We start from the raw sequence: 17,787 nt of genomic DNA, 5'->3' as shown, positions 1-17,787 counted from the left end.
TCTCATTAGACTGAGCAACACAGATTCAACTACAGCTTTTTTTTTCCTTCCGGTTTTAAATCAGAAGGTATTTTTTCAACAAGTGTTAGGAACATTTTAAATTAGAATAAATTCTGCAGAAGGATACAGTGCATGTCCCCCAGTATGGCAGAAAGTACCATTCCTCAACATCATTCAATGTAGCTTTGCTGAAATTCATTTTTGTAATTTACTGGATAACACAGTTTTGTGTATTCAGAGTTAATGGCCATAAATCTTCAAATCTGTTTATTTTCAACATATGATCAGTATATTTAAAAAAGCAACAGCTGTAATAATTTTCTATTTATAATGTACTCACCTTCTAACTGCAACTGATTTTGAGGTACAGTTGCTTGTTATTAAAGGTATGAGTCGTGGCACATGGGTATGCTAAAAAAAAAGGATAAAGCAGTTAATGACAAAAGCATTCCTGAATTTGTACTGTATTAGTTAGGTCAAACAGAATTAGCAACATAATAAAAATTGCAATCATTTAAAATACTTACTGAAACTAAATGTAGTATATTATTAAATAAGAGACTGCTGCTAGCATGTGAATTGATTAAACCTATTTTGATTAAACCTTTTTTTTTGCCAAAAGGTCAAGCAAAAAGCACTTCCCTTGCCATCAACAATTACATCATGATATGCAATATTTAGCTGTTAGAAGTCATATATGAAGGCTCAAATGTAACTGTCTCCTCAAAGGAGTTGTAAGCTAATGTTATTTTAGTTTTGCCACAGAAAAAAAAAGCAATAGACGGAGCAGTCTTAAAAATCAGAGTTATAGAGCAAAAAGCAAATCAATCAATCTGAAACTAATGGGCATTCTTTTAGGGATCAATCAATACGATTAGTGCTACAAAGACCAAATTCCTTTTAATATAAAATATGTCAATAAAATAACAAAAACATGACATGTAATACAAGCAAGCTTATGTACATAATCTACATGGAAACACCTAACATCCTCATGGGAAAAGAAAACCCTTGAACTACAATTTAAAGTGGGTAAGATAAACTGCATTAAATCCAAATGCACTACTTCAATTCAGAATTAAAGCAGCCTTACTTCAGCTTATCTTAACTAATTGTACACACAAAGTATTAACACTTTAATTCCAAGTAAGAATAACATGGTCCAACAAATCCATTTTCAGTTCATTTCTTTATTCCTTTCGTGATTATAAATACATAAGATAACTTCTAAAACAGTCCCCAATGCAGTGTGAAACTGTAGCCTGTAAAAAAACTGCTTAAAAAGTACAGTACTGACCAATTCTTAATATCTCATGCATCATACTTCTCCTTTGGTCATTGTTGCAGGATATAAACACACAAATTGCCAAAAAAACAGGGATAATTATCAGCTCTTAGAGTACTGCCAACTTCAGAATTAGAAGGCGATTAATCAAAAAATCTGGAATAGCCTAACAGTTGCATTTGGTCGTACTGATACACTTTTAAACAGGTTTTGGGTTGGTTCGTGCTTTGTGTAGTTCTCAAATTGAAAAGTGTCACGTGAATGCCAAAAAGAGAACAATAAGCAGTATCAGGGGAAAGAATAAAACATTTTTGCAGATGGAGAAAACTGTATGTTCCAAGTCTTTGGAGCTATTGACATTGTAATTTTGAGAAAGTTTTTGCAAAGGAATCAAAGTCTCAGGCTTGTTTTCATTTGGCTTTAAGACTGCACATTTCATCTGTTACCCCTTTGAAGCTGTAGTGATACATGCTTCCTCCCAACACACCTTGCAGCTCAATTGCCCAATCTGAATCCCCCCTCCCTCTGGAAAAGGTTTTCTGCCATCACGCCATCTCATCATGACCCGCCCCCCCTCTCTCCCCACCCCTTTTCTTTTTTAAATTGGTTTCCTGATTTAATAAGAGTCAAGGAAGAGAAATCAGACTACAGTGTAAGAACAATCTGGAGAAGAAATATGAAATCCAATAAAGGGACAAAGATGAGATGAAGCTCTTCAAGATCACTGGTATAATACAGCTTCCCTTTTTTTACATAGACTCACTCTCACAGCAATTAGATACTAAAGCATCAGGATCTGAACTGGCTGTCAGTGGATTCTGGTAGGAGTTTTTGAGCAAAACGCTGATTCCAAAAGCTGTAATGGCTTGGGCTCTAAATATTCAACTGATCACACACTCCCTCACCAACTCTCATTTAATCCAAAGGACAGAAGTCCAAAGGAGAGTGGGGGTGCATTTCGTTTGACTCTGTTTCCTTTTTCCACTGAAACCTGAATTTTCTGTCAGAACACCTTGCATAAGCCATTTATTGGTTGGGTATTTGAACACTATGGATAAGATTTTCTCGCTTCTATGCCTCCAATCTAATACGTTACACTACAGCTAAGAATAACAGAAGTTTAAACAACATCAGGGCAGCTATAGCCAATGTGTAGGCTTGTCTCCAACTGAACTGAACCAATAAAGCCAATTTAATATAATCGGTGAATTTTTATTTCATGCAGCTTTTCTGGTGTTTGATTTGGCTCCTGTACAGACATGGTTAGTTTCTTACATGCCTGAGCTTGTCTAATACTAATGCAAATGGTATTCTTCTCTTACAACTTTAATCATCCTGTGTAAGGTGTATTCCTTCCTCCACTCTCAACTCTGTGCCATTAGCCATCTCACCGTACATTGTAAGAGTCTGGGGAAAAAATGCCAATGGTTCTTAGCCCAAGTGTTGATGCAAAGTCTCAGAGCACATTCTCAGAGGCATGGTTAGACAGAATAAGCACAGATTCCAAAACATACTGAGAATGGCAATAAAAGGTGTGCATGATTAAACCACTTAGGTTTCCAACAACTTACAAAATTAAAACTACGGATGACATCACAGTGAATAGTAGTAAGTGCCTAGCATTAAGAACACCACAGCTTTTAATGTAGAAACTACAGGCAACCTCCCACTTCTATTTGAAACACAAAAATATCAGTGCAAGTTCCAAAAATCTAGCTAAACATCTTGCCTCAGACACCAGTCAGCAGCAGATGCTTAAGGAACAGACAATAAAAAACAGTTAGAATACAGCACTCCCCTCTTCTATATGCTATAGCTTTAAGGACTCAGCTTAGAAAGTTCTTAAATCCGAGGATTAAAATCTCTGCTGGGCTTTTCTTTGATGAACTTGTGCTTTCTGAACTGATCCACTTGTGTCCGGCCTCTTCAACATTTTATCGTTACTCCACGATTCCAATTTTTTTTTTTTTTGAAAAATTTTTTTTTAAAGAAATAGTTTTGGTTTGTTGGTTTTTAAAAAAAAAAAAAAAAAAATCTTACCAGCTTCTTAACTACTAGCTTAACTTTGTCTTTTCCGAAAAGGCAGTTAAACGCAGTTAACCTTTGAAATACATTTGCTTTTTTTACAATTAACACATTACAAAAAAATCATGAAAACAGACTTGCTTTTCATACCTATTCCTCCATCTTTACTATGGCACTGCTGCTGATTGGTTTCAATGATAAATAATATTTGTCCATCTGTGAGAAAAATTACTTCTCCATTAAAGAATGATTTATAATCCTATATTTCAGAATTGTGATTATCTCTGCTAAGAGCCACTACCTGAATATTCCTAGCAAGCAAAGTGAGAGAGGAACACCTACCCGAATAATGAATCTAATGGCTGCGCACCCAGAAGTTGCCATCACTTTGGCGCTGTTGGGAACCAGATTAAAAAGCGTAGGCACAATAGCTTCAGCGCCATGATCAAACTTGTTTCCCAAAACAGTTGAAAGATGGCTATTTAGAAAAAAGAAATAAAATTTGTTAATAAAAATTAATTTCTTAGTCTTAAAATATCAAAGTTCATTGTACATTTTAAAGATTTACCTTTCCAAACAACAGAATTTCTTAATTTCATTACTTCCAAGTCCTTGCCTCATTAGAAATGCAGGATTTGTGGTACATTTTTGTTACTTAGCAGACACATTAAGAGGTTGAACACTAATAACCTTATTTTGTCACAAAAAACAAATACCACAATTTGAAAGGCTAAAATTGTCATATCCGCATAAAATATCACAGTTTTTTTTTTTTAAACACACTTTGAGAGTATATAAATCTAAAATCTTATGGAAATTATTGTTTGAGATTTTTTTCCTTTTGAATGCAGGTAAAACTACTGAATTTATCATAATTAGCTAACCGCAAAAATTGACTCCCTTGTTTATTAAACATTATGGTTTCAATTTTAACAAATACACAAACACATACAACACACAGTAATTTAACTGCACAGTGGTGACAATAAATGCTTCTTCCATAAAGAGACTACATAAAAAGAATTTGCAGTCAGCAGCAAATGGGACATCAAATATATCTAAGTTTCAGGCATGAAGAAAAATTCCAGGCTTTTAGGCCTGGATGAGGACATTTACACAGTACTTTCATGTTATGCCTGACTTCATGTTAGGAAAGGTTAGCGTTATTTTCTCAAAGCCTGAATTTCCCTGGCAAGGACAGCTGTATGCTCCAACAGGTCCCATGGTCTGTTCAATTAGGAGACCCGAATAGCAAGGGCAAACTCTGGGGCGTATCTGTTCCACATGGCCACTGAAAATCAGTGTTTACATTAATGCCTTTCCAGAGGAAAAAAAGCCATGGAAAACATGGAAGTGGAAAAGACTGTTCTGGTGTAAAAATAAGGCTTTCCCCATCGCCCGCTTCAATTTAATGAGTCCCCAAGATGATGAGGGTGAAGGTCTTATTTCTGTTTAGCCACAGCTTCTAAAATTATCACAGACATGAAAGATACTACCTCACCAAAATGTACAATGTTTTAGTAAAGCTTTCACCTAAGTTTTATCTTTTTAAATTGCATCTCAGACAATTCAACATCCAAGCGGAAGGGCTCAAAACACTATAGGGTAGCTTACTGTTATTACAAATAGTCACAGTAAAGTCCTGTGCCAATCACTCAAGCATAAGTGCTTATAAGATGACTACTCAATATTACAATAATAGTACTTACAGTAGCTTGTATTAACTTGCACTAAGTACTCAGTGTAATGATGGTAACTTGCTCTTCACATACAATCTGTTACAGGATTATCAACTACATATATCGCTTAAAAGAACAAATTCCTTTAAAGTTTCTTTTACGAAACAGCTCAGATGCTGACTTGACTCTATCAGTCATAGTGTACAGCAGTCCAACAAGATAATCTTTCCTGCAACATTGATAAAGCATCTTTAAGTCAAATTCATACTAAAATCTAGCAAAGTACACAAATGCACATAAACTATACTTACGCTACAGTAATGCATGCTTCTCTAACCACCTGGGATCTGAGATCCTTGGCTGACAGCTTGAAAGCACCATCCAACAACCGTAAATGCTGGAAAAATCCATCATACTGTGCAGCTCCAGCAACAAGCAATGACCGAACTTTCTTCAGCTAAAAAATTTAAGGCATTTAGTTTAGGACACTACCAATATGCATTTCAAAATAAAAAAGTAGCAACTTCATTGCAAAAACGTACGTAGGCATGTCTTTAAAGCAAAGCATAATTTTGAAATACATGGCAGTAATTTAAAAGAACTTTTTTAAAAAAAAGAAAAAATTTTATTACTTAAATTCTAGAGCTAAAAAGTCTCAGATCCCAGTCTACAAATATACAAATATATAATCCTGTTCACATACCTGCTTCCAAACACTAAGATGCCATCAACCTGATAAAAAACATAAATGCTACATACACACAAACATTTTAAACCTGCAAGTGAAACTTATCATAGCCACACATAAGAGGTACTAATGCTAACAGTTTACCTGCAGAATATGTAATTTTGCATAAATGCCAACTGAAACATACATGATGGCTTTTAGAAAAGCTTCCACTTAAATATCAGCAAAAATTTACTTCAGCCTTTTAAAAACATTGGCTCAAACTTATTTGGTATATGGAAATTCAATGTTTAAAAAATAAAATGAAAATTTCTTTGATTATCTGGAGTGTAATTACTTTAATAAAAAGCATTTAAAAACAACTAGCTGCCTGTGCTTCATGAAATACACCCATGCAAACCTGAAACCAGATAAAAAGTTTACCGCGTTAGTTCGTTGATCCCAATCATGTTTGTCATCTGAGAGAATTTCCCTGATTTTGTTTAACGTTTCTTCAAGTTCTCGACTAGAATAGATCTGAAATATTAAAACACCAGAAAATTCATATTGTTAATATCCCAGGTAACCTGATGAAGGAAAATAGCTTGAGAAGACTGAAAATACAATTATAATTCTGAAAATCTTGCCCCAAAAGTTCCAGAGAACTGTGTAAGAGGCATAAATGGGTACTTTAAGGCAAATCTTCGAGGATATCATTGAGTAGTGAATATTCATTAAAAGAAAAGCTGAAGAATCAACATTTTCCTCAAGATTTCACCTTTCACTTTTGTGATGATCTAACCATATCTAGAATTTCATTAATTCCATTAAAAAAAGAATATAATCTAATATGAGCAGAGGCTTTAGATAATCTGTTGCAATACCATTGCAATTCAATTTCATTTTCATACTCACTATTACAATGTTACTCAACGAACAGATTTTAACCTGACGCAACTCTTTTGGGGCAGGGACTCCCTTCCGCATTACAAGAGTGCATGGCTCTATGAGGGCCTAACTGGGCTGCTAGTCAACACTAAAATTAAAAATTTGTCTGAAAAAATAAATTAAAAGTTTCAATAGCTTCTATATGTATTACTACTCCAAGCCTATCTTTTATTAACTTATGCAGTCAGTAAATAAATGTAAGGAGCAGCCTCCAGTCAGAGTTCTCTATTCTTTACACAGTAATTCCAGCAGAATTGATGCCTGACCAATCTAATCATACATCAGTCACTATTTGGTAATACATGAATTAATGGATTTATTGATAACTGTACACATACAACAGTGAATTTCTAAAGAAGAAAATAAAAAAAAAGTAGTCATGAAAACATATTATTAACATCAGAAATAAACTGGCTTCCCTTCTATTCTCCCAGACATAAGCCACAGGATGCTCTTTTCTGCTTCCACTGAATATGCAAAATTTAAAGGGTTTTTTTTTCCCCAGATTGAGAACAAGTTGAAGAGGATATGAAGCAAATTACTAATCAGAAACTTGATCTGGCTAGAATTTTTTCAAAAATCTATTTTCAGCTAAAGACTTTCATTTTTTTGATCAAAAGTTGTCTACATAAACACATTGGGCTAAACTCACTTGCCCATACACAGGCATCTGTGCCATGTGAGACACATCCAAGACATACACATGGGGCTGGACTTCAAGGAAACTCATACCCTTCCAGAGTGAAAGCTGGAGGCCAGCATGATAACTTACGTTAGCACCTAAATAGTAGTGCCTGATGCTCCCTCATTATTTATTTAAGTCCAAGACATAATTTTTGTATGTGCAAGAGCACAGAGCATGTAGAGGAAACAAGGACCAATGGTTAAGACACCTTGTTTTGCCTGAATTGCTGAAGAGCTTTGACACTTGTCTCTTGAACAAACTGTTCTGCATGTATATATGCATCTTTTATTTTATTGTAAAAAGATTTAGGAACATCTTTCTTCCATTCTACTAATAAGCTGAATGCATATTTTCTACAAAGTATCTTATTTTCCTGGGCAACTTGAAATTACTGCAAGAGTTATTCCAAATACAGTCTAGTTTTCCAATTTCCTGAGCACATCAAATGAATTTAACTTACAGTAGATATGGGACCTTGACTCTATTGACATCTACTTTTGTTCCAGTGCTTTAACAGAACATGGTTATGGAGGCCTCTATATTTCATGCTGGAATATTGAGGAGGTGGAAGACATCCATGCTCTAAAAAACCTGCATATCTGGTTTGTAGGATAAACAGGGCAGGAATCACGTCAGAAACAGACGAATTAGTACACCCAGGCCAGCTTCACTATCATGCGGAAAACAATTTCTGAATATGCTTTACCAATAAAATTGAAATTTTTATTACCACACAGCTGCGTAAGCTTTTCCAGTGTACACTGTGGAAGCAGCTTCGCAGTTCTATACAGGGGACACGACTGCATCCATAAAAACCAAAAAGCTATTCCTCATGATTACTGTTTTCTTCTTCATTAGAAGTCAATAAACATCTGATGGATAACTTATTTAAAAGGAGTAAATGATTTAATAAAAACAGTGGGTCCAAGCGTAACAGACTTTCTACTCCACTGCCCACAAAATCGAACATGACTTTTGCATCACCATTTAAGATAGTGCATACTAGTAGCGTATAATACTTGTTACACAATACTAATTTACTCTAACAGTAATTCTATAGGAACCATGCTATTAAGAATAAATATTATGTGTGTCTCAGTAAGCATTTTTATCAAATTAAATTTCCGTTATCAAAGAAAATTCTTATTTTCCTCTTAAAAGTGGAAGGGAGTAGTCACTGGTTAACTAAAGATGCAATTTCATATTACGGTGACCCTAATGCCAGAATTCGTGACACGATTCAACCTCCTCAGGCTCCCCTTTTGTCATCACCCACCTTGCCCTGTGTCCTTCCCAATTCAGGGCTTTAACGTACAAAAACCTAACCCCACAAGAGGAAAGGCAAAAATTTCTCTGCCATCTCAGCAGCCTATGTCAACCTATCATAAAGAAGTGAAGTGCAACAACAAGGGAAGCAGGATCATGCCTTTTGATGGCAGCTAACAGATCTGTTTAGCGCACACTCGAAACTTAGTCTGAGGTTATGGTCAAGGTACAAATACCTTTTGTAAGCTGTCTCATTGAGTAGATCCTGAAAAACAGGATATTTTTTATTGTCAGTCTATGTGTTATCAGAGTTATCATGTGCTATAGTTACTGCCATGGGATTAAAACATGCTAGGCAATACACAAGCACAGAAGCAACATGTACAATGTACAACGGGTTTATGTCTGCCCTACTTGCATGCCTAGGCAAAGAATTTAATTTTTTTCTTTAATTACCTGGCACAAACAGAATTGGATCTATGCAATTGCTGCTATTCAAACTGGCATTTAATTTAATAAATGGCATAATTTTAATCTTGTCATGAAATTAAAACTGTAATTCCACTGAAAAATCCCAAATTGTCGAGGTTGTCCATCAGTTTCAGAGGAATAAAAGGTAATATTTTAATAATTTATTTTCTTCCTGCCCTTGATTAATTATGCTTTTAGAAGGCCAAGATGAAATTCTGTGTTCAGTTAATGACATAATACATTTTTTTTGTTCATAAGTTCCCACAACAGACTTTTATAAAAACAACTAAATTTTGAAAAAAATTCTAGCTATTAATGGAAGTTACTCCTAATAACCTGAACACAGAATTTTCTTCAATTTAAGCAAAGGCAAATAAACAGAATTGCAAAAACATTATGGTTGTAATCTTAAATATGAAGGCACAATCCTCTCACCACAATACTCTTCTTTTTTGCACACAGATCCATCAGACTATATCTCAAAATCTCCAAGTCTTCTTCATAAACTGCTGTTAACCATTAGAGGGCAACACACACACACACACACATATCATTAAAGGTAAGCGCAACATCAAAGACAGAAAAATTAAAAGCTCAAACGCAAACAAGAGTAATAACTATACAGATGGAAAGTATTTCCAATATGGCAATTACAAACTAGATATGAGTAAACAATATGATATTCCTAAAAAATTAATGATGTGCAGTCATTGGAACAGGTTACTGGAAAGGCAGATCTATCATTGGAGGCTTTTAAGAATGAGTTAAACATACACACACCATAAGTAACCTCAATTTACTTGATTAATCCAGATGCACTTAATCTTGATTCAGAATTGGATCTGTTTTTCCCTTCCTTACTTTCAGTGAAGCCACTACTGAAACCCACAAATGTAATGAACACAGAAAGACACAGGAATGGGCCCAATAATGTACAAACAACTCCCTCTCCCCATTCTGTCTAACAAGTTTCTTTGCTTTTAGAATAACTTGGCAAATTACAGGTCATAAACATTCTTTCTTCACAGGGTCTACTACAGAAACTTCTCTCTTCCTTAGTAATTAACATGGTCTCAAAACATGGGATCTGCCTTTTTTTGGAAAGATCAGAGATTGTCCACAACCAGAAGCATGAAGTTGGACAGCAGGAAGTCATTATTCCTAAGGATACTAAAAAAAACCCGAAACTTTTTTCTTTTTTTGCCTGTCAGCAGGTCTTTCTTACATTCTCATCCATGAAACAAAAAGGTTACTTCTCCCCTGCCTCCTCACCTCAACTTGGGTGAGATCAGTAAAGACAAGCGTGTGTTTCTCTTCCACCTCTTGCAGTTTAGGAATGACCTACCTTCCTAGACCATCCAGCAGTCAGACAGAAAAATCAGACATGCTAGTCAACGACATACAGTTACCCCACTTTTGTTCTTGCAACATTATTAACCAACTTAAGTGATTAGAGAACTCTGCTTGGGACTGCAAATACCAAAGCATTGAACTACAGGCAGCACATTTTCTGTGCTGTGGAATATGGCTCTGTTTAACATAATGGGGATACATAATACTAAGAACTCCATGTTTGTGCCCTCCAAAGAATTCCTAACACAGTTTGTAAAGGCAAAGAAACATAAAGCTCTTACAGTGTAAGACAAAGATTTCCTTGATGTGAAAGGGATCATGGAGATAGAGTGTTCCTTCATAAAAGCAGACTGTACTTCTGCCTACAGAAGATCTAACAAATAACTACGCTATCATCTCGGGAAATAAAAATAGAACAAAAGTACGTATTAAGAAAAAGGAGCCATACAAAATCCTTCCGGTGTTTGGGAACTATGGCTGACTGAGTTTTTGGTTGCCTTCCACACCTCAGCTGCTCATGGAAAACTTATTCAAAATAGGTCTAGGAAGACACAAGCATGTTAAATGACTCAACTGTGTGAAAGTACCAAGTATGTGCAATTCCCACACTCAAAGAATAGAAATTAAAATCTGATCTTTCAACTAAGAACTCAGAATCCAACACGTTCATTAGTATTCAAATAAGGCACTAGATTTTTTTTTTTTGAAGTACTGCTAGAGATGAGGACATGTATACCAGACACGCATCATTACAAGTCGGACACATTTGAAAATACAATTCTTGTTTTTAAAATTATTGGCCTGTATTATTAGTACTTGACTATCCCATGAAATTGCAGTCCTAAATTTTCCAAACATTATAGAAATCTTTTTCTTATTAAAATTAAAACATAAAATTATTTTCAGTAGCTCCCTGGAAAAGATTAAGAAAAGCAATAATGGATTTCAGCTGAAACACAATGTGATAATAATTAGTAGGACAGTAAAGAAAAGGTGGGTTTTTTGGTAACTAAATGGAAAAAGTAAAGAGCTTTCCATGGACACTGTAAATTCAGAAAGAAGGAAAAATAAGGACACTTGCTTAGAAGACCATAAAATTAAAGAAGTTTTAAAAGTAGGCTAACATATAGTATTGAAATAACGTATTTCTGAAAACAAACATGAGCATACACAGCATCTTACCTGTACAGTAGGAACATCTGTAAATGCCTTAATAAAATCATCCTCATCCACAGCTCCAGCTCCTCCTTCTTTAGAGGAACCTACATAAATGTAAAATAATGTTAAACAGTATGTAATATACGTCAAGGTTTTCCAACTGACATAAGCATCTTTCACAATACTTATTTTCAAATATTTAATATAACTTACAAAAATCCTGAACATTCATCATGTGTAAAATTGCAAGACCTTGAGCTCTGATTTCGTCATGAATAAGAAAAAAGTTAAACTTTTTTTTTCAAAATGAACAATTCTGAGCACTTTCCAATTTGACAAAGTTAATAGTTTCATTTTATTATTTTTATTTTTGTCTTTAGTTGGAAACATGTTTAGTACAACAATCCTCCAGTAGCTTTTTGCATAGAATTTTGAGACCTGCATCCTGATAATAGAAACATTCCCCAAAAAAGCATAGAATTTCAAATCATTTACCAAAGCAAGAGTTATATCGTTAAATGGAATTCCTCAGGATGAATTTTCACCTTAACACATGTGCCACAAGCCATCAACCCTGGAAGTTTGGGGGTCTTTTTTTTTTTTTTTTTTTTAAATCTTGCATAGTGGCCCTACACAATCTGCTTTGTGCTTCTCAGTATTCTCACGATGAACTAAGAAGTGTGAGGTGCATGTCTCAGTCTCAAATCTCCAAGAACTTCAACAAAGAAAGCAAGGACACAGTGAAGGGAATGTTGTGTTGGAGCAAAATCTGAACTCCACTGATTGGCGGCCTCCTTTTCAGAGCGCTCATCCCCATGGGTGTTCCACAGTGGGGCTCCAGGATTGTATCACCTGGAGGAAACTCCCAAGAATCTTCCAGACACATTACTAAAAAACTATCATACCAAAAATGTTTTCCCTCCAAAAGCTTCCATGACAGCTATGCAAGTAGTAGAGCAGTTACTTCTCTGCAAGCTAAATGATGGAACTATTCTCACATAACAGGCAAAGATGTCCCAAATCCCAAGCAAAAGGATCAGGGAAGAATACCAACAGGTAACCTGCTGGTTTCACACTGGCAAATGGTTGCCAAATTTAATTAAAATCTTGGGTAGAAACTAAGGCAACTCTAAAAAAGAAAATAATTTCACTTTCTTGCAAATACTAGGGTTACCAAGAAAGCCCTTTTTTTAAAGGAATGAACTCAAGTTTGCTATCAAATCAAAGAACAAGGTCATCAGATCCAGGCTGTGCTACAAGCCTAAAACTCCAAGTACAAGTTAAGGCTTGGCAGAATCCTTAAGTATCTTCAATAATCGAATCAGAAAGATAATATGACAAGACAGGTAAACTGCATGGAGATAATCAGTCCAGTAGAACATTTCCTCCTTGAGAGGAGAAAAAAAATCTCTTACAGCAAATGAGAACTCAGGAACAAGGGTCTTGTCTCAACTCTTTCAGAGTGAGGCCAACAGGATAGATGGCAGAATGTCCTCCCTAACTTGCAGGGCACAGCTGAAATGGTGGCATCAGGCAGAGAAAGAAGACATCTATTTTAGTAACTAAAGAACAAATAAAAAGCTAAGGAAAAAGCAGTTAAAGCTGAGTGGTCAACTAAAACAAAAAGCTAGGACTTCTTGACGAACGAAACTCTTGGTGGCTGCGCTCTTCAAAAATGTTTCACTGTTTACAGTCCCTGATCTCCTATTTATAGTGCAGAGAATTACATCTACTGTGTTTGTATACTTGTGCAGTTTGGAAACATGAGGGTCCACTACCACTACAAATTTGATGGCAAACTTCTTAGTTCTCAAGGCTTATATGCAGAACAAGATCTCTCACATGCCTTTGAGGCTGCTTAGTGTAAAAACACTGAAGTGATATCGAGCAAAATTTGGACATGGTGCCTGCAGTATGATATAGGAACATCTAACAAATTTTGACAGCCTAAGCTCAAGGATGTTGTAAAGAGGTGCTGTACATAACGCACTTCTGCATGTGTATCTCCAATACCATCTATCATAATTGCCAATGGCAGCCAGAAGGGAAAGAAGAAATTATAACTGCCTATTTCTTCTCCCTCCAGACACTACAGGGAACACGTCCTTCCACAAAGAGAATGAGTACCTCTCTGGCTAAGAAAAGGAAGAGGGAAAGATCCTGTTTACACCCAGAACACACCCTTCTGCCACACAAACTTGTACAGCTCCTAAAAGGGAGGATGCCCTGGTCAGAGCAGAATTTTGTAGAAAGAAACCTTGAGAAGAAAGAATTTGGCACAGGGGCACCATGCTAAACTAGGTGGTACAAACAGCTGCCTGGATGCTCAATTCATAACCTCATCTGTCCCTCCCAAAATACTCCGACATTTAAGAAAGTCTCATAATACTGAAATAATCACAATCAATATGCAGTACTCCGGAAAAGTAAATGGAAAAGAAAGCTTGAGTAGCCAGGTTACCTGATTTTTAAAAGTTAAAATATAGTTTTCACATGGTTAAAGAACTCACTCTTTTTTAAAATGTTCAAAATTATAAACAGTTCATAAAAAGTTTGTCCTTATCATCAAAATTGTTTTAGTCAAAGCTAACGCACTGCATTAGTCACAAAACAGTAAAGCCCTATGAAGTTCATACTACCTGTTTCTTTACAACCTGATAAAATATAAGACTACAGTGATCCTGTGACACTAGAGGCAAAAAACCCCTGAACTTAACAGTTTATACAAGTCCTGTATTATTATTCAGCTACACAAATACCCAAACACTACTGTTAAACTGGGGGAGGGAGGAAAGGTATTTTGCATTCCCATTGATTACTTACCAATTTTCTGCCACGAGAATAAACTTACAGAAATCAAACATTAAAAATTGACACATGCAGGCCATGAACATAAAAAACATAGAAAATGTTTGGATTTCAAGTATTCATAGTGCACTCCTGTACACTATAAAGTAGAGATTAAAAGGGGATGAAGTTGCCTTTGCTAAGTAAGTAGATGTTGTCATCTTTAGTCTGCCTTAAAGTATCGCTTTTAAAATCAGAAAATAGCATGGACTACATAACAGATTTTCTAGCACCTTAACATCATCCAATAATGCATCTTGAGGAATAAGAGAACATTCTTTATCTAAGGAATAACAATTTATCACTGTAAAGAGAGAAAGAAGGACAGAGTACTATTTAAAATCCATTTGGCATAGTCTAGGCACACGACATTTCCCACTTCCCTAGACTCAACAACTAGTTCACTTCCACAGACCACTTCTCTTTGAAATTAATACTCCCAGAAAATTGTTTTCTTACCTCTTTGGCCTGGTAATAAAAAAAAAGGTTATGTGTTTTTTTTGGCAGGTGACACTTTTTTAAAGTTACCTCTAAAAGCACATTCACTTCTATTTCACTAATCTTTCTCCTCCTCTACTGCATGATCACATATGCATACCAAAATAAAGTGTGAAGTAATTGTCTTCTCTTAATATTGTATAAAAGTCAAAAGTCTATACTGCATGAGGAGGAAAAATATTGTTCAACCTTTCCCTTCCCGATATCTTGGTAGGTATGTTTACCAATTCACTCAGTCACTGTTTCTGTAGAGACTAACTAAAAAATGACAGAACTCAACCCGCTGTTTCTCAGTTCAGGGGAAAGTCTTTTACTATGCTAACAAGGTACATAATAGTCACCGACATATAGATGCCTTCAAAGAACTTCTCATGCTTTTGTAAGGCTTGACTCTCCTTCACAGAAGCCACAGCAGAGTTTTACAAAATTCTCACTTCAGTACTGCCTACAGACTCAAAATTGAAATATCTGACAGAGCACACATTTTGACAAGCTGTTTTGTTGTTGTTGCTGCTTACCTTCTCAGACCAAGCTGTGATTATAAATTTCTTAGAAGTATCTCTCTCAAGTGCTAATGCCTTCCACTGAATAATGCATGTCCTTAACCTTACCCATAGAATACATAATCCTTTGACCAAGTACAGACAAGTTCAACTACTGCATTCATAATGGCAAAGACACTATAAACAATTCTAAGGGGCTGTAACCCCACTGCATGTAACATCTTTAAGTGCTCAGCAGATAACCAAAATCCAGAGCCTCATCAACTGGCTTCTTCTTAAGTGAGTGCAATTTACATTACCCTACCTTTGGACTCAGCCCACTAAATCCAACTGGGCCTCCCTCAGCTGAGACCCCGAAGAGAAATGCCTCTAAGGAGAGGGAGAACAATCCATACAAGACATTTATCTACCTTATTTGTTAAGTTTTCATTCATAACCTTCACTTATTCTTGTCCTTCAAGCACCCTGGTTAGACAGACTCAGAGAGACACCTGCAAACCTAAGTTACACTTCAGGAAGCTGGCGAGAATCTACCAAACACAACAAACAGATTTGATATGGAAGTAAATTACAGCAGCTGAAGCGCCTCTGAGTTTTACAGTGGGTTTGTGGTTTTGGTTTTTTTTTTTTTAAACTTAAGCTCAATGAGTCTGGGGATGGAGGCAAAGGAAACAAACCCCTTACTTTCTGCAGACTACTAAGAGATGACCTCTTCATAAGTTAAATTTAAGGATTTCTAACATTTTGTGAGACCCTAGGGAGTCTTTTTTTTTGAAGAAAGTTTTTTCCAGTCACAAGGCTGTGAGTTCAGCATTGTGAATAGCTCAACACCAGAAAGAGTACTGTATGCGAGTGAAGAAATTATCCAGTCTTTTGCAGAATCAGTTTTCTCACCCAGGAATTAATTCCTGCAGCTGAGTTCTTCCCCTCTTCCGACCGAAACATTTGAAATCTTTCCATCATATCACAATGACTTTGGACTGCTCACTTGCTCTACCACCTTGATTCTCTCCCCGCTAGTATCTACAAAGCTGTGCATGATGGGATGACAAAAAAACGGGACAACACTATACGGGAGAAGAAGGATATCATGAGAGTGATACTGGACCGGTATTTTTGTTTTGAAACAAAAGACTGTTTAAACAAAGAATGCTTAACTGTTTAATAAAGCATACAAGCACTGATCCAAAATTAAAAAAATGTTCAACCTGTATTTGGTAGCCACTCTTTACTAGTCTGATGCAGCTTTTTCTGCTTCTGTGGGTCTTTTGACTAAAATTTCAGAAAAAAAATTTCCCTGTGAAAGAAGGGAATTTCAAAACCTGTACAGAAACTTAGGAGTAACACAAGCTCTGAAACTTTGTTTCACTTTTTGTTCTTAAATGCTTTTCTCAACACACTTCCCTGTAAAAAAACCTGTAACTATTTTCTTATACAACACACATCACAAATTAATTGTTAGTAAACTTTGAAAAGGGTACTGTTATACAAATGTCTTATCCCTCAGAATTCTCTAATTGTACACAGTAACAGCATCTTACTGAGCAACACATCTATAGTAAGATGACGTGGATAACAATTTTTTTCTGAAAGAAACAAAAAACCCAAACCCTAAAGCTATACCCACATCTCAACTAATTCAAAAGCTTCACTTCTTATCTACCAGACATTGAAGCAGAAGTAAAAGATGCAGATCATTCCGGATCAAAAAAAAAAAAAAAAAAAAAAAAAAAAAAAAAAAAAAAAAAAAAAAAAAAAAAGAAGAAGAAGTACTGTTACGCTTTTGGTTTTGTAGGATAATAAACAATCAGCTGTAAATTAGGAACTGACAGCAGCTTCAGCTCAGCATAGGATAAGTGGACAGAATAAGCTAAAGTACTTACTCAGCTTTTTGTGTAATAGGTTGACCAGCAACTTCCACTCACTCCTACCAACCTCCCTCATTCTAGCACTAGTGCAGCTGAATAGTAAATCACAACAGGGAGTGGCTAAGCTGAAAATAAAATAAACTGGACAAGAAGAATGGTTTCAATGAGGCAAGTTCCCTGGCCTGCTTCACTATGGGGCCATATATGGGTGCTAGCACAATCCAATGGATGACCTGGGATCCAATGAGTCAGTGGAAACAGGGAAGGAAATTACTCCAGACAGCTTAAAACAGTACAGCTGCTGAAAGCCTAAGTATAGGCTGAAGGGAGCAGAGCAATACTCAAACAAAATGAACTCAAGCAAGGACAAGTGCAAAGGCAACCTAGTGGAACAGACAGCCTACCTCACTAAACACAAGGTGGGGGGCGGGGGGCGCGCGAGGAATCTAAGTGTTGATACAAAAAAAAAAAGGCAAATACACCCACACAAGCTACAAATAAATTAATAGATCACAGCACCAATTTTTGGAATCC

General features: G+C 35.9%; 1 protein-coding gene across 1 annotated transcript in view; it reads right to left on the bottom strand.

The window, feature by feature from the left end:
• Window positions 1–336: 336 nt before the first annotated feature.
• The window catches only part of LOC104081246 (CLIP-associating protein 2-like), a 29,480-nt gene continuing 12,029 nt past the window's right edge, over window positions 337–17,787 (bottom strand). The window contains exons 3-7 of the mRNA XM_009583900.1: window positions 11,562–11,641; window positions 6,101–6,193; window positions 5,301–5,446; window positions 3,653–3,788; window positions 337–411 (exon numbers count right to left, since the gene is read on the bottom strand). Coding sequence (XP_009582195.1) covers window positions 337–411; window positions 3,653–3,788; window positions 5,301–5,446; window positions 6,101–6,193; window positions 11,562–11,641 — 530 coding nt within the window. The remainder of the gene's footprint in view (window positions 412–3,652; window positions 3,789–5,300; window positions 5,447–6,100; window positions 6,194–11,561; window positions 11,642–17,787) is intronic.

The sequence above is a fragment of the Fulmarus glacialis genome, unplaced genomic scaffold (assembly GCF_000690835.1).
Source record: "Fulmarus glacialis isolate BGI_N327 unplaced genomic scaffold, ASM69083v1 scaffold23040, whole genome shotgun sequence".
In the NCBI taxonomy this organism is placed as follows: Eukaryota; Metazoa; Chordata; class Aves; order Procellariiformes; family Procellariidae; genus Fulmarus; species Fulmarus glacialis.
This window is presented reverse-complemented; position numbering and strand designations above follow the sequence as displayed.